At 41.6% G+C, this 23254-nt stretch overlaps 1 protein-coding gene across 6 annotated transcripts in view; it reads left to right on the top strand.

Annotated features, from left to right (window-relative positions):
• The window catches only part of LOC124267596 (secreted frizzled-related protein 1-like), a 73728-nt gene extending 54310 nt beyond the window's left edge, over positions 1-19418 (top strand). For 4 of the 6 annotated variants that reach the window (XM_046702556.1, XM_046702557.1, XM_046702558.1 and 1 more), the window contains exons 3-5: positions 9917-9970; positions 14055-14132; positions 17524-19418. In XM_046702556.1, the coding sequence (XP_046558512.1) occupies positions 9917-9970; positions 14055-14132; positions 17524-18077 (686 nt within the window). In that variant the 3' untranslated portion in view covers positions 18078-19418. The remainder of the gene's footprint in view (positions 1-9916; positions 9971-14054; positions 14133-17523) is intronic. The other 2 variants (XM_046702559.1, XM_046702560.1) reach the window with 2 other exon arrangements.
• The last annotated feature ends 3836 nt before the right edge of the window (positions 19419-23254 follow it).

A 23254-nucleotide genomic window follows, 5' to 3' on the forward strand; every position in this document is an offset into this window, starting at 1 on the left:
ACAACACAATGTGAAAGTAAGATTCTCAAAATACATAATGGTGCATTCACGATCCTTGATATTAAAGTCTCTGAACGCTATGGTCACTATGTACAAATAATCTATAACTGACTTTGGTAATGCCCGTGCTTCCTCAACAGGGACATATCCTCAACACCAAAGAATAACTAGTCTCAATTATCCCACTAAAACATATCTATATGGCGTACAATGCTACAGATCACTGGAAGTCATCAATGATACCAGGTGTTTTCAAAGAAATCTCTGAACGTAAACGTAATATTCACTTCGTATGAGTGATCCTAAATGTCGTCTGCCCTTGCACCTAAAACAGTATTCAGATTGAAAGTAATAATTTCGAAACAAAATTTTACGTTATGTGTTAAATATTATACCTGCTTCAATTATCTGACGTCGCAATACTAAGACTTTTGTGCACAAAACTATGTCTTATCAAAACTTTACTTAAAGCAATTCTAAAAGCGAAACAATCCTCAGAAATAATTTTGACGATTATATGGTTCTTTCTCATCGAGTGGAGCTCTTTTGAACCATTTGCATTGACTGTGTAAGTTCAAAACGGCTGTTCAGACACATGAGCACATGGCCGAACATGAATTAAGCATGAAACCTATTTATTCTCAGCCTCAAAGTTAACCGTTTTAATAAAATATATCGAATTTGTGCGTTTATGAAATGATAACTCCACATTACCTCAAATGATAGGTTACTTCTGGAGATGCCTCTGTATTTGCATTTCTTGTGTTGCGTCTGTTTTTACAGTGGTGTACACTGTATTTGCAGTTGTGCTGCCTCTGTATTTACAGTTGTGTTACCTCTGTATTTACAGTTGTGTTATCTCTGTATTTACAGTTGTGTTATCTCTGTACATACAGTTGTGTTATCTCTGTATATCTCTGCACATTACCTCAAATGATAGGTTACTTCTGGAGATGCCTCTGTATTTGCATTTCTTGTGTTGCGTCTGTTTTTGCAGTGGTGTACACTGTATTTGCAGTTGTGCCGCCTCTGTATTTACAGTTGTGTTACCTCTGTATTTACAGTTGTGTTATCTCTGTACATACAGTTGTGTTATCTCTGTATATCTCTGCACATTACCTCAAATGATAGGTTACTTCTGGAGATGCCTCTGTATTTGCATTTCTTGTGTTGCGTCTGTTTTTACAGTGGTGTACACTGTATTTGCAGTTGTGCCGCCTCTGTATTTACAGTTGTGTTACCTCTGTATTTACAGTTGTGTTATCTCTGTACATACAGTTGTGTTATCTCTGTATATCTCTGCACATTACCTCAAATGATAGGTTAGTTCTGGAGATGCCTCTGTATTTGCATTTCTTGTGTTGCGTCTGTTTTTACAGTGGTGTACACTGTATTTGCAGTTGTGCTGCCTCTGTATTTACAGTTGTGTTACCTCTGTATTTACAGTTGTGTTATCTCTATATTTACAGTTGTGTTATCTCTGTATATACAGTTGTGTTACCTCTGTATTTACAGTTGTGTTATCTCTTTATTTACAGTTGTGTAGACTCTCTATATACAGTTGTGTTACCTGTATATTTACAGTTGTGTTACCTCTGTATTTACAGTTGTGTTACCTCTATATTTACAGTTGTGTTATCTCTATATTTACAGTTGTGTTATCTCTGTATATACAGTTGTGTTACTTCTGAATTTACAGTTGTGTTATCTCTTTATTTACAGTTGTGTAGCCTCTCTATATACAGTTGTGTTACCTCTGTATTTACAGTTGTGTTACCTCTGTATATACAGTTGTGTTACCTCTATATTTACAGTTGTGTTATCTCTGTATTTACAATTGTATATCCTCTGTATATACAGTTGTCCTGCCTCTGTATATACAGTTGTGTAGCCTATGTATTTACAGTTGTGTAGCCTATGTATATATTTACAGTTGTGTAGCCTCTCTATGTACAGTTATGTTATCTCAGTATTTACAGTTGTGTAGCCTCAGATGTTTACAGTTCTTGAGTTGCCTCTGTATTTACAGTTGTATTGGTACTCTATTTACAGTTGTGCTGGCACTCTATTTACAGTTGTGTTGGTACTCTATTTACAGTTGTGTTGGCACTCTATTTACAGTTGTGCTGGCACAGTTGTGTTGGCACTCTATTTACAGTTGTGTTGGCTCTCTATTTACAGTTGTGTTGGCGCTCTATTTACAGTTGTGTTGGCACTCTATTTACAGTTGTGCTGGCACTCTATTTACAGTTGTGTTGGCACTCTTTTTACAGTTGTGTTATCTCTGTATTTACAATTGTGCTGCCTCTGTATTTACAGTTGTGTAGCTGCTGTATTTACAGTTGTGCTGCCTCCGTATTTACAGTTGTGGTTCCTCTGTATTTACAGTTGTTATCTCTGTATATACAGTTGTGTTATCTCTCTATTTACAGTTGTGCTGTCTCTGTATTTACAGTTGTGCTGTCTCTGTATTTACAGTTGTGCTGCCTCTGTATTTACAGTTGTGTTATCTCTGTATATACAGTTGTGTTATCTCTGTATATACAGTTGTGTTATCTTTGTATATACTGTTGTGTTATCTCTGTATATACAGTTGTGTTATCTCTGTATATACTGTTGTGTTATCTCTGTATATACAGTTGTGTAGCCTCAGATGTTTACAGTTCTTGAGTTGCCTCAGTTTACAGTTGTGTTGGCACTCTATTTACAGTTGTGTTGGCGCTCTATTTACAGTTGTGTTGGCGCTCTATTTACAGTTGTGTTGGCACTCTATTTACAGTTGTGTTGGTACTCTATTTACAGTTGTGTTGGCGCTCTATTTACAGCTGTGTTGGCGCTCTATTTACAGTTGTGTTGGCGCTCTATTTACAGTTGTGTTGGCACTCTATTTACAGTTGTGTTGGCACTCTATTTACAGTTGTGTTGCCTCTGTATTTACAGTTGTGTTGGCGCTCTATTTACAGTTGTGTTGGTACTCTATTTACAGTTGTGTTGGTACTCTATTTACAGTTGTGTTGGTACTCTATTTACAGTTGTGTTGGCGCTCCTGTTGGCGCTCTATTTACAGTTGTGTTGGCGCTCTATTTACAGTTGTGTTGGTACTCTATTTACAGTTGTGTTGGCACTCTATTTACAGTTGTGTTGGCACTCTATTTACAGTTGTGTTGGCGCTCTATTTACAGTTGTGTTGGCGCTCTATTTACAGTTGTGTTGGCACTCTATTTACAGGTGTGTTGGCACTCTATTTACAGTTGTGTTGGCGCTCTATTTACAGTTGTGGTGGCACTCTATTTACAGTTGTGTTGGTACTCTATTTACAGTTGTGTTGGCTCTCTATTTACAGTTGTGTTGGTACTCTATTTACAGTTGTGTTGGCGCTCTATTTACAGTTGTGTTGGCGCTCTATTTACAGTTGTGTTACCTCTGTACATACACTTGTGGTACCTTTGTATTTACAGTTGTGTTACCTCTGTATTAACAGTTGTGTTACCTCTGTATTTACAGTTGTGGTTCCTCTGTTTTTACAGTTTGGTTTCCTCTGTATTTACAGTTGTGTTACCTCTGTATTTACAGTTGTGGTACCTCTGTATTTACAGTTTGGTTTCCTCTGTATTTACAGTTGTGGTACCTCTGTATTTACAGTTTGGTTTCCTCTGCAGTTGTGTTGGTACTCTATTTACAGTTGTGTTGGCTATTTACAGGTGTGTTGGCGCTCTATTTACAGTTGTGTTAGCACTCTATTTACAGTTGTGCTGGTACTCTATTTACAGTTGTGCTGGTACTCTATTCACAGTTGTGTTGGTGCTCTATTTACAGTTGTGTTATGTGTCCACTGTTGTATAAATGCGTCAACTCTGTATTTTACGCAGACCTTATTTACAGCTTACACACACTCTGGATTATTAGTTGTGTGAAATCTATTTACTATTTAGTAACCTTAAACATTCTCTGCGGCGCATGTTCTGGCACCAGTGCGGTTATCTTCACGGTAATAAACCAGATTTTTATAACACATTGCAGTGGTGACAACTTTAATACACAATCTTGGTGCTTAAGTGTTATGACGTATCACAAAATAACCCTGTGCTGTAGAAGGCTTGAAGCTAATGGCCATAAACTCTCAAATAATTTACAATCCGACACTTTGAGTATTATGAACTCACCATACCTTTGACCAAACCCCATCGCTTCACAGAGTGGGTCATATGACGCGCATGCATTCAAATCACACTTGGGTAGTCTTATGATAAAACCCGTTTGCTCATCAGGCGCTGACACGAATTCGATTCACCATGTGTCGAGTCTTTCTCCATCTTCTCTCCCGATCCAGCTTCTTCATCTCGTCTCTCGATATGACTTCTCCACAAGTCTCTCGATATGGCTTCTCCACGCCGTCTCTCGATATAACTTTTGAACGTCTCTCAATACGGCTTCTCCACCCCGTCTCTCGATACGGCTTCCCCACCCCGTCTCTCGATACGGCTTCTCCACCCCATCTCTCGATACGGCTTCTCCACGCCGTCTCTCGACGCGACTTCCCCACCCCGTGTCTCGACACGGCTTCTCCACCCCGTCACTCGATACGGCTTCTCCACGCCGTCTCTCAACGCGACTTCTCCACCCTGTCTCTCGACGCGACTTCTCCACCCCGTCTCTCGACACGGCTTCTCCACCCCATCTCTCGATATGGCTTCTCCACCCCGTCTCTCGACACGGCTTCTCCACCCCATCTCTCGACACGGCTTCTCCACCCCGTCTCTCGTCGATATTCTCTCCATCCCCATCTCTCGACACGCTTCTCCACCCCATCTCTCGATATGGCTTCCACCCCGTCTCTCGACACGGCTTTCCACCCCATCTCTCGACACGGCTTCTCCACCCCATCTCTCGACACGGCTTCTCCACCCCGTCTCTCGACACGGCTTCTCCACCCCATCTCTCGACACGGCTTCTCCACCCCATCTCTCGATATGGCTTCTCCACCCCGTCTCTCGACACGGCTTCTCCACCCCATCTCTCGACACGGCTTCTCCACCCCGTCTCGACACGGCTTCTCCACCCTCTCTCTCAATATAGCTTCTCTGAACAACGTCTCGACACGGCTTCTCCACCCCATCTCTCGATACGGCTTCTCCACGCCCCGTCTCGATATAACTTCTGAACAACGTCTCGACACGGCTTCGATATGGCTTCTCCACCCCATCTCTCGATATGGCTTCTCCACCCCGTCTCTCGACACGGCTTCTCCAGCCCGTCTCTCGACACGGCTTCTCCACCCCATCTCTCGATATGGCTTCTCCACCCCATCTCTCGATACGGCTTCCACCCCATCTCTCGACACGGCTTCTCCACCCCATCTCTCGATGTGGCTTCTCCACCCCATCTCTCGATATGGCTTCTCCACCCCATCTCGACACGGCTTCTCCACCCCATCTCTCGATATGGCTTTCCCCATCTCTCGATATGGCTTCTCCACCCCATCTCTCGACACGGCTTCTCCACCCCATCTCTCGACACGGCTTCTCCACCCCATCTCTCGACACGGCTTCTCCACCCCGTCTCTCAATATAACTTCTGAACAACGTCTCTCGACACGGCTTCTCCACCCCATCTCTCGATATGGCTTCTCCACCCCGTCTCTCGATATAACTTCTGAACAACGTCTCTCGACACGGCTTCTCCACCCCGTCTGTCGATGCGGTTTCTCCATCCATCTCGATATAACTTCGAAACAACGTCTCTCGACTCGACTTCTCCACCCCGTCTCTCGACACGGTTTTTCCAGCCCGTCTCTCGACACGGCTTCTCCATCCCATCCCATGGCTTCTCGACCCCATGGCTTCTCCGCCCATCTCTCGATATGGCTTCTCCACCCCCGTCTCTCGACACGGCTTCTCCACCCCATCTCTCGATACGGCTTCTCCACCCCATCTCTCGACATGGCTTCTCCACCCCATCTCTCGACACGGCTTCTCCACCCCATCTCTCGATACGGCTTCTCCACCCCATCTCTCGATATAACTTCTGAACAACTTCTCTCGACACGGCTTCTCCACCCCATCTCTCGACACGGCTTCTCCACCCCATCTCTCGATATGGCTTCTCCACCCCGTCTCTCGACACGGCTTCTCCACCCCGTCTCTCGATATAACTTCTGAACAACGTCTCTCGACACGGCTTCTCCACCCCGTCTCTCGATGCGGCTTCTCCGTCCCATCTCTCGATGCGGCTTCACCCCATCTCTCGATACGGCTTCTCCACCCCACCTCTCGATATGGTTTCTCCACCCCATCTCTCGACAGGACTTTATCCACCCCGTTTCTCGATACGGCTTCTCCACCCCGTCTCTCGATATGGCTTCTCCACCCCATCTCCCGATATGGCTTCTCCGCACCGTCTCTTGATATGGCTAACTATTTTTTTAAATACGTAGAAGTTACCATCTACCCCGAATCGGTTTGTTGTTTCACGCAATATTCCAGCTATGGCGGCGTCAAAATCAGTCCAAAGTCTCATCATGTTTCAAAGTTGGACAGTTTGGATGGAGGGTTGTACTCAGGCACGGTATGTAAAGAAACAATGCTGAGTAGGCGGTGTCGAATGGACTCTGTGCTGTTATCGCCTGTCCCTCTTACAACCGGAGTGACACGTTTAGTTAGTCTGTAACAGCTTCTTGCTTGTGACATTAATAACGACACGAGTAGACTTGGAGTAACTCTCACATGTATCACACCCGGTTAAGTACACTGTGCAAATGTTTATAATAGGGGGCAGCTCACAACCATTTACTCGCTGACTTGGCTGATGCATGTCATCGTTTCCCAATTGCGTAGATCGATGCTCATGATGTCAATCACTGGAGCATCTGGTCCAGATTGGATTATACTCCCTCAGCTGGGATATGTTTTAGTATGGCATTTAACATCAAACAAACAAACACGACCGTTTATGATCAGGAATCGATTATCTGAGGCAACTCGGGGCGGTGGCGTAGTCTAGTGGTTAAAGCGTTGGCTCGTCACGCCGAAGACCCGGGTTCGAATCCCCACATGGGTACAATGTGTGAAGCCCATTTCTGGTGTCCCCCGCCGTGATATTGCTGGAATATTGCTAAAAGCGGCGTAAAACCAAACTCAGTCAGTCAGTCAGTCTGAGGCAACTCAAGGGCTTCAGATCAGTGAGGTGCATTTCAAGAACGCCAGAGGTTATAAGGTTAATAAAAAATGGTATACATAACATGTCCAAGTCGCTTTTATACTTCCTTTCAAAAATTTTGACTCAGGCAGCTGTTCTTAACAAAATGCAACTGTTCTAAACTAAATTTTGCATATGTAGTCGTATTGACAGAAGCTCAAAGAGTATGCGTCACCTGTGTACGTGGACAATCCGAAAGTGTTCATGTAGACGTGATGATCGAATAGATTATCATGGTGCAAAAGTAATGACGAGAGCTTAATCTTAATATGATATAAAATAAGTACCCACTGAAGAATACGCTTCCGGTAAAACTGATTTCCGCCCTATACACAAAACAATGGAGTAACTGACGACCAAGTATAACCATCTGAAATGAAGAGGGACCATTATTTCGTACATGGTATTTTGCGATGTTTGCGCTAGACTAGATGGGAACTAATAAAGTGTGGATTTGAAACAGATCAAGTAAACCTCATAATGCATCGGTTAGAGTATGAGGCCGCTTAATTGTCTTGACATTGACCAAAGACTTTTTGGAAACTTGGTATTGAAGTTCAAAATTATTTAACCTGGAAAATGTCCAAATGCCATATGTAAATCATTGTGCGTAGTTTTGATACCGTCCCTGTAAACTCCTGTCCATACCTGAGAACGTGTCACAGGGATGTCAGGGCAGGCGTCGAGACGTAGGGGGGAATATTGTCCACACATCCAAGTGTATATTCCCACATGTCAACCCCAGGTGGGGAATCTCCGCACACACTTGACGATATACTGCTGGTAATTGTCGGATAAAGTCCATTGTGCCCTTCGCTGGTGACACGGGCAACCGTAACGTCACCTTTGTCACGGCGCTGTAGGAGACCAATAGCGCCACCGCACTTGAGGACTGTGAGAAATTGTCTTCAGGTTTCAGATAGGTCCTCCGCTAACATTTCCACGGTTTACTATGAAAGCTTTGTTGGCCATCATTGGACTCGTGATTACTTGTTAAAATACAAAAATAGGCCTTTGAATTCACACCCCTTTTGTACTTCAAGGAAAGGAAAAAATAGGTTTAAAAAATTCAATTTTGATCCAAAATGCCGTTGTCCAATATGTTTTCCTGTTAAGACATAAACGTAATATAATTTTATATATTTGAGTTTTTTTATCACAAAAAAATACTAATAGATTAATTGATTGATAATAATACTAATACTGATGAAATAAAGACGAACTTTTAATACAAACGTGTACGTAGGTATGTATGTGTTACCTCTGTATCAGACTTTGTTTTGGAGAGATTTAAAAATAATATGATTTTATCTTATTTTCAGGATTCATTATCATTTCATTATTCATTCTGCGTGTTCTCTAATCAGAACGTGAATATCATATATGTGTACACAAAACCCGGGCATGACATGTGCAAAGTATAGTTCGTTATATCAAGTATCAACACTCCGGGGCCCAATTCCACAAACCGACCTCTATCTTAAGGTATGGTTATAGTCGGTTTGCAGTGAAAACGTACCGATGAATTTCACTTTAAACAAGAAAGTAAATCGAATAAAGTGAAATTAAGATTGCGAATTCTCATAATTTTATCTTGCCAACTGAACATTTAAATATCAGAATTTTATTAAACTTAGGATTAAAGTTGTTTAACAAACGATCATAGTTTCAAATCGTTATAATTGGTTTGTATAACAAGGGTGTATGCAGTGTATATGCACATTAAATGAAACACCGAGAACAAGTATGTTTAAATCACAAGTAGGGTTGGTCTAAGTTAACGTTCATCACGTACGGCACGTGCATTTGTTTCAGTGTTCCAACTACTGCGCTTACCCCCTGGTAATACAAACCAATAATAGCGATTTGAATCTATGATCGTTTGTTAAACAACTTTTATCCTAAGATGAATGAAATTCTGAGATTGGCAAGATAAAATTATGAGGATTAGCAATCTTAATTTCACTTTATTTGATTTACTTTCTTGTTTAAAGTGAAATTCATCTGTACGTTTTCACGGCACACAGCTTCAAAGAGATTGGGCTGCTCAACGTCACCCAACGTCTCATTCCACGGTGACCTAAGCGATGTGACTGGTTTTGTTAAGGAATGGGAATTGTGGTGTCTTTAAGCTAACATCGCTTTGTGGAACTGGGCAGTCGAGATCAGAGGACATTGGAAAATACGTGTCTTCGATTGTAATGTTATATCGTAAAAACATATATTCTGTTTGAATAGAACTGATAGGAAGAAATCTTTGCACATGCCTTGTCGGGGTAGCCATCACATCAGCATGGCGTCAATGGTAGTATTGTCATCAAGAGACCGGGAGACCTTCATTGAGAAGAAATGCTTTAATTGTTTCATTCAACCACATAGTGCGACAGCTTCCTCATTACAATTCGAGACCACTTTATCTAACGATAAAGAGGTCACGAATGTCGAAGTTGTTACAACGTGCAGAATGCAAAAAAGATAATTAACGAATTTGCAACATTAATCTGATATGAGAAATTAAATCAACGTTTTGATATCTTACAATGCGATGTGTCTCCTTGCCTGTTGAACGTTAATGGCCTTTTTCAGACGCCGATACCAGTTATTGTAGATTCTAGCTGGACAACAGCATCTTAGCAATGCCGAGCTTTGACACTATTTGTGCCTCCTATTATGACGGAATGAATGAGTGTGGCTCCATGGCTTTCAATGTTTATCATTTCAGCCTGCATTGGTACTCAATGTAAAAACGATGGGAGTTCTTCAGGTGGTTTCATAGGTAAATTTCTTGTGATTGTGGCCTCTCTAACAAGCATCGTCGGTCGTAGTAGTTAGGTTCACTGCATCTTCTTAGAGAATACATTGCCTCAGCCATGTTAGGACATAACCTTGTGTAAGGAAGAGGATTGGAGTAAGACAAAGGTAGCATGCATCTAAGGTTATGCTGTGTTCACGTGCGCATCTTGTATCGCATTGTACACTTACGTTGACATGGGGCGGTCAGTTCCCCACATGGATACAATGTGTGAACGGCATCCCTTCATTACAAGATCCTGATCAAGTACAAACATCCATGTGAGTGAATTTAGTTTTACGCCGCATTTAGCAATAATCTAGCAATACCACGGCGGGGGATGGGCTACGTGGCCATCAATATACACTGACAACAAGGATATGTACTAGAATTTATGGCTCTGACTGTGATTGAGATGTGTTGTGTCAATTTACATTTTTTTTTTTTTTGCGTTGGGATTTTACTTACCCAGATGCATCTTTGTTGCACAGATGTTCATATTGAACATTGACCGTCCGCCTCGGAGTAATGACCCAATTAGTGACGTGAAAGAATGCCTGCCATGGTACCCCAACGACCTTGGTCATTGCCAATCTGGTCTGCCTGTCTCGGACGATGAACACGTAAAGGCTGTTGTGATATGACTGGAATGTGCAAATGTGATATGGGTTGAAAATATGAACTCTCTTGCAACATTTCATTACACGTGTAGCTTGGTATACAGAACGTATTCATACATCACTTGATTTAGTGATATTTGTGATTAATGGTGTTAAAACATCACCTGTACCAAGTATCTCCCACGTGCATGAGTAGTATCATTAAGACGGTTGATTCCATGGCTTTGTACTTCAAGAAGGTGTACTGAACTGATAGGAGAATAACCTTGTTTGACCTAAGTTTGATTCGTAACCCTGTTTGATTTGTGTTGTTCTTTCACCTACACCATAATTTGATAATTCTTCCAACTTTCTTTGTTTTAGCCACCCTATCCTAACACATTTAGTCACAAACAATGTCGCACCCAACTTGACGCCCCACCTTCCTCACGTATTATGCTCTCAGTTTGTTTTGAGCATGTACTTAGATTTCACCTTCATTGTATAAGTCTCGTCATGTATTGGATATTTATTCGGATTCAACGGGTCAACATCCTCTATTATCAAGGGTATTTTCGTCCATCCTATTGTAATAAATACCCTGACACCCATTTGCTGCTGTGTCTTATTTTGAGCTTAAAATTATGTGGCGCTCAGAAAGCATCCGATCTATACCGGGGAGAGATATTCTGTGCAAAGTTTGCTGTGTGAGATTGCGGCAGTGATGTACATCGGAAATTCAGCTTTAGTGGCAAATATGTTCAGGGTATTTATCAAAATAGAATGGAGGTAAAAGAGTCCTATGGCTGGCGGAGAGTTGACACATCAAGTCCCATTAGTAGGGATGGTAGGAACTAACTCAGAGTTTTCTGTCAACATTTCTGTTTTTGGTGCTCAGGATAACCACAGTTTACCACGGACACTTAGTTTGGTTTTCTACAGTAGGTTTGTGTTAATTGGTGTTATGGTTATTTGTTTTAGAAATTTGAGGGAAAAAAATATGAAGGATTGAATAATTAATGAGAGCAGCCCTGCCTTGCCCTGGGGAATCACTTAAATGTTTCAAGGGTCAACTGTGTGTGCCAGAGGAAGGAATTCTATCTTTTGTGTCAAAATGTGATATCTTTTACAGCGACCTATTCCTAATGAGAAATAAATCCCCTACCCTCTCTATAACAACCGGGGTGTATACTAGCAAAATACCTCGTTTTAACAAATAGTTATTTTCTATTTAACTTGAATATGGCATGCTCTATTCCTCATTTCTCTCTCTCCGTAACTGTAGACATATTTATACAGGGCACATTCTGCATGATAGATTAGATCTGTTGTATTCGACTAAAACAAAAAATGACAGCGGTAGGTTCAACTTAAGCAAGGAAAGTGTCATGGTAAATTATATACGGGACAAAAGAATGTAAGGAATCATGAATATTTTTAGATACTTATAAGACATTGTTTGACTCTTTTAACTTATTCCGAAACCTATTCCCAAAAATATTCATGATCACTCACTTTTTTTGTCGGTTTACTTGTATAAGACGACTTCAGTGTTGTTACCCAGTTGAGAAGAACGTCCAAAGTTTGTACTCGTTAACAAGTGCCCGTCATGATGATCCCGGTCTGTGTTTTGCAAGAAAACGTTTGACATTGCATGTAACAGTGTCAAATGATCAAATGGTGCAGGTAGCCATTTGTCTTTTATTCAAATCACCAAGGTAACTGTGTCATTCTACAGAAATGGTTATATGCTTGTGTGTAGATGGCCTGCTCAAGGTGTTCTAGCGTAAGTTATGTTTTCCGTACTTTGACCGGAACAGTTCTTGTTTTACCAATGTCTCAGCCATATTTTGCTGATTTGAAAAAGGAAACACTTTTACCTCAACTTTAATGTGTCGAAAAAAATATATTAGTCTTATTAGTTTATTTATGTATGGATATAATTATTTCTTTTATTGACATAATTTATCATTGAACATATAAGACGAGTATATGGATGGCAACTTCTTTTTAATTGTGTAACACCTGAAGAAGGGGCAAGAAGCAGCCCAGAAACGTGTGTTATACAATAAGGAAGAAGCTGCCGTCCATATACTCGGCTTATATATTCACCAACTTCTAAATGCCTCTCAAGAATCTCAACCTTGAACATATTGGCAATGTTGGTCTGGAACATTTACAAAACAAGAAACTGAGTTGGTCTCTGTACTGGTCAATATGGTAAGTACATTTTCAATATGATACCACTTCATCATCACACGCACTGTATCACACACGTAATACCATTCAAATAACCCAGTGTATTAACCCCGCTGATACTCGACTTGACAAGGACTGGTAGACGTTGTAACGACACTGACTCTTAACGATGTCTGCAGTCATCTGACCACCACATGGACGGCATTTCAGAAGCAGGGAACGTCAGCTGTTTTTCGTGTTTCAGGTATCAATCTTGCTAAATTCTACGGGCGTTACAACGATAAATTGGTAGACGAACCGCCATAATTGCGCATAATGTAGTATTCAAAATATACGAAAGAACACGCGGTTTGTTTATGTGACAATAGTGATCGAAATGAGTCAGAGCCACGTGAAAGCAAAACATGATAATGATTTGGAGAAATAACATGGTTTCTTTAACTTTATATGTACAGAATTAGGCCACGCCTACTGCCCACAAACGGACTGCTGTTCCCTGATTGGGCCAGGCTTGTGCTGCATCATTGCTCCTAGGGTTGTATTCAGTATTCACATCGTTGTATTCAGTTTTCGTGTATTATAAGCAATCTGAGTATTATTATTGTCGATATAGTTTGATTAGAATTTACTTCAACATATTTCTTTGCGTTTGGGGAGGTATAAACATAAAAACCGCAGTGCACATCCAGCAGAATTCCGTTACGCTCGTATCAACGTGTGTACGTCCAGAAAGGCAAAAGGACATTCAAGTCAAAACTTATTAATGCATTCGAATATTGAAGAGGAGTTTGAATAGGTGTTGCTCTCACCAAACTCTATTTTCACAGGCCGCCTCGGTGTGGCTGGAATATTGCTGGTTGCAGCCGAAAACAGCAGTTCCCATCACATTTGGGGATGTACTTCAATTCTCAGTTTCCAGGTTATAACTATTGACTTCTCTAAAGTAAACGTTGCGCTTACGATGTTATTCGCTCATTATGAAATGTATATTTTTACTCAAGCTTGCAGAACTTTGACTGTGAGTAAAGGCTTTGAACTCAGGCTGTGGAAACAGCAAATAATAAAAAATCACAAATTCGACTGCACAACAGACTTTGATGACGATCAACTGGAGGATGCCCGACCTTACCGCGAGCTGACTTTCTGACTGGTTGTACAGACACCATCGTCTTTCACACATGCGCCATGAAGCGAGACTCTTTCACCTTGGTGTTGACAGCAATGCTATCTGTCATATATGCTGATTAAACCTTTTGTTGTTGGTCTTTCAGCTGATAATAACTGTACGGCCTGCAAACACCCAATGACATTCGAAGCCATCGTCGACAACAACTGTCGGTCCCAATTTGGTAAGGTCGTTTTACACCTTTTTTTCAATAGAATTCGTTATGCGTGGTATCAGATTTTCCCCGAGCTCTGTTGAGGTAGAATAGTGTGTAAAGTACCCAAAGCTTCAGGATTTTAATCTCCAGATTTATTTTAGCCACCTACGGCTTCAGTTTCGCACTTCGAAAACTTACACTCTTGTTCAGTCGCAGTAAATGTGAAGGATTTAACTACATAACGACGTCTATTGTCCCCCGTGGCAGACATAAAATATTTGCACCGGCCTGACTTAGTTATCCGATCGGTTATGAACCCGTCTGTGTTTATGCTGGTTTTTGTAAAGAAGCATAAACAGAAAGTGTGCTGACAGCTACCCTAATGACAATACCTTTCTTATTCCTTGGCATCATAATTGATTATCGATATATTTCAGGGGAAAAAACTGAAACGGGATACAACATCGTTTCACCTCATGTTACGTTAGGTGTATAAATAGTTGTTTAAACTGGATATTACCGTATGAATTCCAAACGGAATTTAACAAGGGTAAAAACCATGAAAAACCCAGCGTTGGTAGTGAACTGTGTGTTTGTTTAGGAGAGGAGTGTATGGCTTCGCTCACTGCATACGCCAGTGTTGCAGCGTGAAGGGAGAGTAATCCTTTTCCCTTCGTGCTTCCGTCATGGCGCTGTAGGCGCGGTGTTAGAATTCTGGCCGTGATTTATGCGAGAGTAACAGAAGAAAGACAACCTTGATAGCGTTTCCATTCCACCAGTCAACGCCTCACCCTATAAATTTATCTTAAATTCTCGTTCATTTTCTGTAAGAGGAAATAATAGCACTTATTTAGCTGAAGTAAGGGCTGACAACCTTCACTTTTTGGGGTCTAGTCACGGATTTCACAACAATCTTGTCTGATTACAAAGCAAGAACGATGATGGAATTACGCCGAAAAAGGTTCAGCGTCAGCTTTTTTACGTTGCGATGACGTCGGTGGGATAATAGTGGCAGCAAATGATATCGCCATTCGGCCATTTCTTTATGATGTCGTTAGCCTCTCCGATCACAAAATCGATCGAGATGTTCAACTGTTGACTAGTGCACAACTTGGACGTGAGTGAGTGAGGTTAGTTTTACGCCGCTTTTAGCAATATTCCAGGAATATCACGGCGGGGAGATACCAGAAATAGCATCACGCATTGTACCCATGTGGGGAATCGAACCAAGGTCTTCAGCGTGACGAGCAAACGCTTTAACCACTAGGCTACCCCACTGCCCCTCCTAGACATCAGCGTATAAAAGGGTGGATGGATATATTGTGTTCTGACATAAATTCCGTAACAGAAATAACTTCAGACACAGTCTTATCACGTTATGAATTCAGATTGTACTGTTTCTGCAGTAGAGCAGCCTAGTGGTTAAATACGTTTGATTCCCTATCGAAAAAATGGGTGAAGCTTATTTCCGTGTCCACCTCCGTTAAATTGCTAATGCCACTAGCGAACAAATACAGGTCACTCGTTACATGTCCGCCCTGGCCTGCTCTTACCATGGGCTGTGTAATCTGATATATTCTACTGTACACATGGTCTCTTGAAAATTCAGATAATTGTAAATACGTTGATTCATTAAGAATTATTGGGACACCCATATTTCACAACAAATGATATCTATCATCTTCTCACAATGGGCAGGAAATCTATATTGAAAACCAGATGGGCCTACCCCGCGTAACGTCGCATAATGAAAGAGGCTCACGTGGGGTGTTGACAACATTGTTGACACACACTTGTTTGCCGTAGATTTCATTCAAACGTCTTTGTTCGCAACTCGTTGCATAACTCGTTTCAAAGGGTGGCTTAGGTTTCCAATGATAGGGCTTAACAATGACGGGATAGTCCACTACATACCCCGATCTCCACACAATATTTAGTGAAACGTGAGCCATAATATTTGTGATGAATGTAAAGGAACGTGAATATATATTTCAGGCTATACATCAAGTGATGTCGACCTGGCTTAGCTATAATTCACAGCCATGAAACTCCTTTATTCTCCGTGAACATGAAATACTGTTACGACGTTCTCAAGGGCATCTCTATTGTTAAGATAATCCTCTCTGATATAACTCTTGATGCATCAATTAAAAGGAAAGATTCGTTTCGAAAGGGTCATTTCAGAACGTCTGAAATTTGTAAACTTCACGATTTGACAAGTATACAAAGTTTTGTTTCCCTGAGCCTTATATACCGTTTTATTCTATAGGAAAAAAAGGTTGAATAATTACTGAATGTCATTTTTAATCTTATTCGCATTCCAGATAATATGACACGTTTCACGACGACAGCTCGATCCTAAAGACTGTAATATATTTAATATGCTATTGGATTTTTATTATCCATATGTTGAAACATAACCAGTGTCATATATGTCATATGTGCACATGTGCACATACCACTTTTGCCTAGCAACCATTGTTTCTGTATTTCATCGTCTGTGGCGTCATTAAACAATTGAACGTGACGTCAACGAAGTGGGCCGTCACACTTGCTTACCGTGTTTTACTGCACAAATGTACATGAATACAATGGATAATAAAGAAATTATTACACTCGCAAGTGTGCCCCACGACTTATATACGAAACTCGCGCGGGCAATACAAAATTTCGCACTCATTTCGTATAAGTCGTATGACTCGCTTGTTCGTGTAATAATCTCTATAGGAGATTCCCATAGTTTCATCACGGAATACATCATACTAATTCTTTCAAACGAAATAACTGCTTACTGAATGTAATCTTTACACATACCTGTACTCTTCAGAGGAGTACGAATCTGTTGTACAGTTACGACGGTCGCGAGGTACGTGTTTGACACGTAGCACATCGATAGTTACTGGAAACCCGTCCTATCAGAGAGTGAATGAGAGAGTTGAGTTCAACGCCGCTTTAAACAGTATTCCACTAATATCACGTTGTGTCTGCTAATAGTGGGAGGAAATCCCGAAGTGTTGCAGGTTGTTTGCATTTACCACTTCGAAAACATTAGACAAGTAAGGGAACGATGCGGACAAACCTAGATACAGAATCAGGGCGAATCGGAATTCGAACTTACGATCACAGTTTCCTTTCGTGTCCAAGGGACGCAACTCTGCTCGGCGCAATGCAGCGCCATAGACTTGTGAGAGTGAGTGAGTTCAGTTTTACGCCGCTTTTAGCAATATTCCAGCAATATCACGGCGGGGGACACAGAAATGGGCTTCACACATTGTGCCCAAGTGGGGAATCGAACCCGGATCCTCGGGGTGACGAGCGAACGCCTTAACCACTAGGCTACCCCACCGCCCCAGACTTGTGTGAGAAAGAATTGATCATTGTTCAGCCATGGGTTCATAGTCCTATTTTCCTGTTTCAGTTATTCGGACAGGTGTCGCCGAACTTCAGAAGAGGGATGCCGACGCAATCGTGGTTCTGAAGAAAAAGAAAAAGTTTTACAAGAAAGAAGAACCCCTATCAAAGAAGGATAAGAAGAATATGGCCTTCGTGATCGAAGGGGGAGCAAGCTGTCAGTGCGACCTTCTCAATGACACCAGAAGCAAATTTCTGATAATGGGAAACAGGAAGGATAATAAATTTGTCATGTCATTCGTCGTCCCATGGGAGAAGAAAAATAAGGATTTCAAGAAGGCGCTTAAGAAGATAAAGAAGGGGCACGAGTGTAAGGACCTTTTCAACAGCGAGGTCATCGGCTTGACAACAATGCCCTCAACTGATCATGCCCAGGGTGGCAGACAGAAATCGAAAGGCAAAAAGAAGGGAGGTAAGCGTAAGAAGGGAAAGAAAGGAAGGAAGGGAAAGAGAAAAGGAAAGAAGGACAAGAAAAAGGGGAAAAAATCAAAAGGTAAGAAGCGGAGACCAAAGAAGGATCGCAAGAGGAAATCGGGCTCAGCAACCACACCATCCCCCTAGGAGCCAGATTGAGGACATATGGCAGGGACTTTCATTTCAAATACTCCATGAGATGTACCATATTTACATTCTCGCATCCTGCGAAGGGCATCTGACAATGCATGCTGTTTTCAGCAGACTGTGTTTCCAGGACAACTCTTACTGACAAAAGGTTCGTCGTCATCTGCCGGTCTCCATAGTTAGGCGTATGTATTGGTAGATACAATCGGGCGTCTGTTTCCACTTGGACTTCGTCTCGTGCTAAACTCATTGGATACAATCCTTGTTGTATTACTTTCAATAGAGCTAGACACATTTGTACGCATGCGCCAAGCGCAATAGTCATGAAGTTTGGGTCTCGGTTTCTCGCTAATTTGGGGCAGATTTCGGATAAGACAGAATTGTCCACCTCCGCGTGTTAAACGCAGTTGTCCGGCTGACAGCATCAGCAGAACTATTTAAAACTACGATTATCAAAATACCGAAGACATTGGATGATATGTAACGTATGTTAATTCTACATATACGTATTCTAATCCACCAATCGGAGACTCCCACGTGTTTTGTGTATTTCTGTAGACTATTTGGTTGGTGTCACCCTGCATACAAACATACCGCGTTATAAGACGGGTGCCATTATCAAGCGTGTATTTACCTATTTCCTCGTATCCTATGTTTATAAATATATTCGTTCACGACATTGATCAAGTAAACCAAAGATGCTATGTTGTGCTTGTAGGATAGGGAGCTGTTGAATGCCCCGATCTGGTATTGGCTCTATCTAGTGTTCCTCGTTATTGAGAACGTATACCAAGACGTTGTACATATGTTGCAGTAAAGGCTGGTTGCATGCATGTATTGTACAAAGCTGATGTAGTCCATGTTTATCACAGGAACGTGTACTGTGGATTCAGAACGGTCATTATATATGATGTTCTTTCCCCATGGTGACCATTTTATAAAACCGGATGTACATAACAAATATCGATGACAGTGCTAGCAAGGGGTACTCTGGCTGTGTAAACCAGACCCAAAGATGCACAATTCTTGGAAATTCATCGGAATAGACGTTTTCCTGATGAACAGTTGTGTGCAAATGTTATTGTAATGACGTGGTGAAATTGGATTCTGATAGCGAGACCTGTCTGGACATGCTCACGTGTGATCCAGCGAGTTAGTTTCAGTATGTACTTGTTATGTGTTATGCTACTCTAAATTTGTTGATATCGCTTTTGTAAAAAACTGGACTCTTTGACTGTCTGTCCTTAGCTATTTTATTGTCACATCAAATGATCTTTTGGAATCCATTAACCCATGTGAAATAACTGGTCAAAGATTAACATATAAAACTCTCAACCCTTATCCTGGCTTTTGTACTTTTTACAAACCATGGCCTAGATTTTCGAAGCTCTCTTAGCGCTAAGATAGTCGTAAGTGCCATACATTAACATTAACTTACGACTATCTTAGCGCTAAGAGAGCTTCGAAAACCTAGGCCCATGACGTATTAATATCACTCCGGTAAACTCAACGATGGATCTGGTCGTAAATGACCAATAGTATTGCATTCTGTGAGTAATAGAAGCATTACTGAAGTTAGGAATTGATAATATGCTGTGGATATTGTTTTGAGTGAGTGAGTTTAGTTCGACTTTAAGAACCCATGAAGATCCGGGTTAGAATGGACCTTCAGTAACCCATGCTTGTCGTAAGAGGCGACTAACGGGATCGGGTGGTCTGGCTCGCTGGCTTGGTTGACACATGTCATCGGTTCCCAATTGCGCAGGTCGATGCTCATGCTGTTGATCACTGGATTGTCTGGTCCAGACTCGATTATTTACAGACCGCCGCCATATAGCTGGAATATTGCTGAGTGCGGCGTAAAACTAAACTCACTCACTCACTGTGTGTAAAAGAAGCATTTTTTACTGAAGTTAGGAATTGATAATATGCTGTGGGTATTGTTTTGAGTGAGTGAGTTTAGTTTACGCAGCTTTCAGCAATGTTCCAGCGGGGGATACCAGAAATGGATTCATACATTGTACCATGTGGGGAATCGAACCCGGGCATTCAGGGTGACGAGCGAACGCTTAAATTTTTATGAAATAGTCCGGTCAGTCTTCACTACAAAATATACATAATATTCATCGTGGTTTTCAGTTCCTATGACATGATACATTTTGAATGACAAAACAACAGTCATGTTAATCTATGAGTAACGGAAATTATGTACATGTGAGGTGAGGACAAAGGCAAACAAAACGAATCGAAGCAGTTTTATAATCTACGCGACTGCCAGCAAGTTAAGTTTTGTTTGTTTGTTGTTTTACGCCGCATTTAGCAATATTCCATCAATACGGCGGCGGTCTGTAAATAATTAAATCTGGATCAGACAATCCAGTGATCACCATCATGAGCATCGATCAACGCAATTGGGATACGATGACCTGTGTCAACCAAGTCAGCGAGCCTGACCACCCGATCCTGTTAGTTGCCTCTTACAACAAGCGCGGGTTGCTGAAGAACAATTCTAACCCGGATCTCCACGGGTCGCAGGTTATGCAATATACGAAACTAGTAAGGATGGCTTGGGTCCGTTTGGACTGAATGGAGAATGATCGTTACACCTATGTGCTATTCTTGCCATGGTGTTACAGATTGTAGCTGGATATTGATCATGATCAACTATCTATTGCCTTGTAAGGTGTCACATTTCAAATTCAAAGTACAAGTTACAATACGAACGACTAAATCAATTTTATAATCATAAATCTCTGCTGAAAGCTCAAACCATTGTACAGTTCCAACTATGTTCATGTATCACTATCAAGTGTGTAATATCAGGTGAGCGCATCCTACCCCATCAGTGATTCCCGTCACAAATACACGCAAAGGCATGTCAAGTGTACAAGTAAAGACGTCAACATACGGTACAAGTCAAAATGTCTTGGTACCAAAATGAGGAATTGTTTTGGTCACATGATTCACAACTGGAAGTCTTACTTTACTAGTTGGTTGGTCCCACCAAACAGCTCTCGATCCAGTATCGCATGTTGCTATTCATAGGAAACGTATGTACCCACAAGACTGCCATGTAGACACCATGGTTAGAACTGCTGGAATACTGCACTACATGGAGGGACAGTTGAAAATGAGTGAGCTAGTCAAGCAGTGAGCTAGTCTGCACATATTTAGCAATATTCCAGCAATATCACGACGGGGGACACAATAAATGGCCTCACACATTGTATCCATGTGGGGAATCGAACCCGGACCTCTTGTCATACAGCATAGTGGATAGTTGGGTTTTTTATATCTTAAATATTTATTCGTAGATTTAAGCAAGAAATGTAAAGTTCAGCTGACTCTGATAAGATGTTACATCCGTCACAAGACCGGTTACATCGGTGAATCATAAACTGCCACCATTGGCAAGTGTCCCACATGACCGCGTCATACCAAAAGATGTTAAAATATGGTACTTGTTGGTCCCTGCCTGGCGCTCGGCATTAATGGGTACAACAAGGACTGGTCGGCTCGGAGTCAGTATAATGTGTCTGAGTGGGGTATTCATGCTTCACTGCGGCATGGTATCTCAGTGGGCTAGCACTATAAAACCAGCTTAAGTCTGGGCTAGTACAAGCAGCCCCACATACACATACACATGCATGCACGTCGTCATATGAGCGAAATATTCTCAAGTACGACGTAAAACCCAATTTCACCTCACTCACCCCACATGACGATACACACACTGGGCGGTGGGGAAGCCGAGTTCGTCTCCACATAGGTACACTGCGTGAAGCCCATTTCTGCTGTTCCCCGCCGTGATATTGATGGAGTATTGCTAAAAAGCGGTGTAAGAGCAGACTAACTGATTTGCGCACACACACGCACACAAGAGCACACATGCACAAGAAACATCTCGACCTGCAAAACCAGAAGACTGTTGTGTGTGCCATGGGCATCGTGATGAAAACCCTATTCATATGACTAAGTACCACGGTGTTTGCTGCAGATACCAGCATCTGCTCAATCTGTGTTGTTGATCCATATTGGAAATGGTGTCCATTTATGGCGTCTGCCGTCGTGATTGCTGAACAATGGCTAAATACGGCGTAAATCCATACTCACTCAGTAAATTAATATTGATCGTCTCGATAGAAAACCACATTCTATTTTAATCGAAAGTGAAGAGTTGGAATTTCAAATCGAAAACGATGGTAAATGAACAAATGAAGGCAACAGACCCCATCCGCACCCGAGACAGCGTCTCGAAGATCTGCTGATAGTCTAAGATCATACGTATTTGATCGCAATCCACGAACTAATATGTAATTAACGTCCCAAGATTCACGAGGGAACGGTATGCAACCCTTTAGCACTGTTAAAGAACGAATAAACTTTGGTTTTTTTTACACTTTTAACCATTACATATGAACTACTTGTGGTTAGTGTTCAGCGGAACACCAACTTCATCCTTAAAAAACATGTGGTTACCGAGCGATTAAAAGACGTCTGCTTCACTCTCGCCCGCCAACGAAACCACAGAGAGGTTACGTAACTCTGTCGCCAGAGCACTGCAGCGAACTGGAAGTGACGTTATGTGAGGAAGGATTTTCAGTCAGTTGTATATAAAGTGTGTAATAAGTTCGTCATTTTGCTGATTCTCGACGTTTTCATCGAGTAAAAAAATCAAAACTACTTACCAGTTGTAGTAAATTATGTATATGATTGATGACCAAAAGGATTTTGCATGACACAACTTGTTGTGGTCGAAGTGAGAATAATATTGTAAGCAGTATTTTATTGACACTCACCTCGCTTCCAAGAGAGAAATTGTTATGTTATAAGCTATGTCATGCAAAATCCTATTGGCCATCAATCAAATACATATTTTACTACCAGTAGAAAGTAGTTTTGATTTTGTAACTCGGTGAAAACAAACCTAAATAGCATTTATTCTCAGACTGTCGGATGTTTAACGAGCAGGAGGGTAGCCTAGCGGCAGAGGTGTTCACTAAGACCCGGTCCTATTCCTTACGTTGACAGAATGAAATCTGTTTATTGTTTCCCCCGCCTATCGTTGAACTAACTGATGCAAAACATCCTCATTCGTTTCAATTACGGGGTTACCTTTAATGTACGAGGGAAGTCAAACCCGAGTCAGCGTTGGCTGGTTTGGCGTAATTCAATAG

Source organism: Haliotis rubra, unplaced genomic scaffold (genome assembly GCF_003918875.1).
Source record: "Haliotis rubra isolate DU_JTF1 unplaced genomic scaffold, ASM391887v1 Scf1320, whole genome shotgun sequence".
Taxonomy (NCBI): domain Eukaryota; kingdom Metazoa; phylum Mollusca; class Gastropoda; order Lepetellida; family Haliotidae; genus Haliotis; species Haliotis rubra.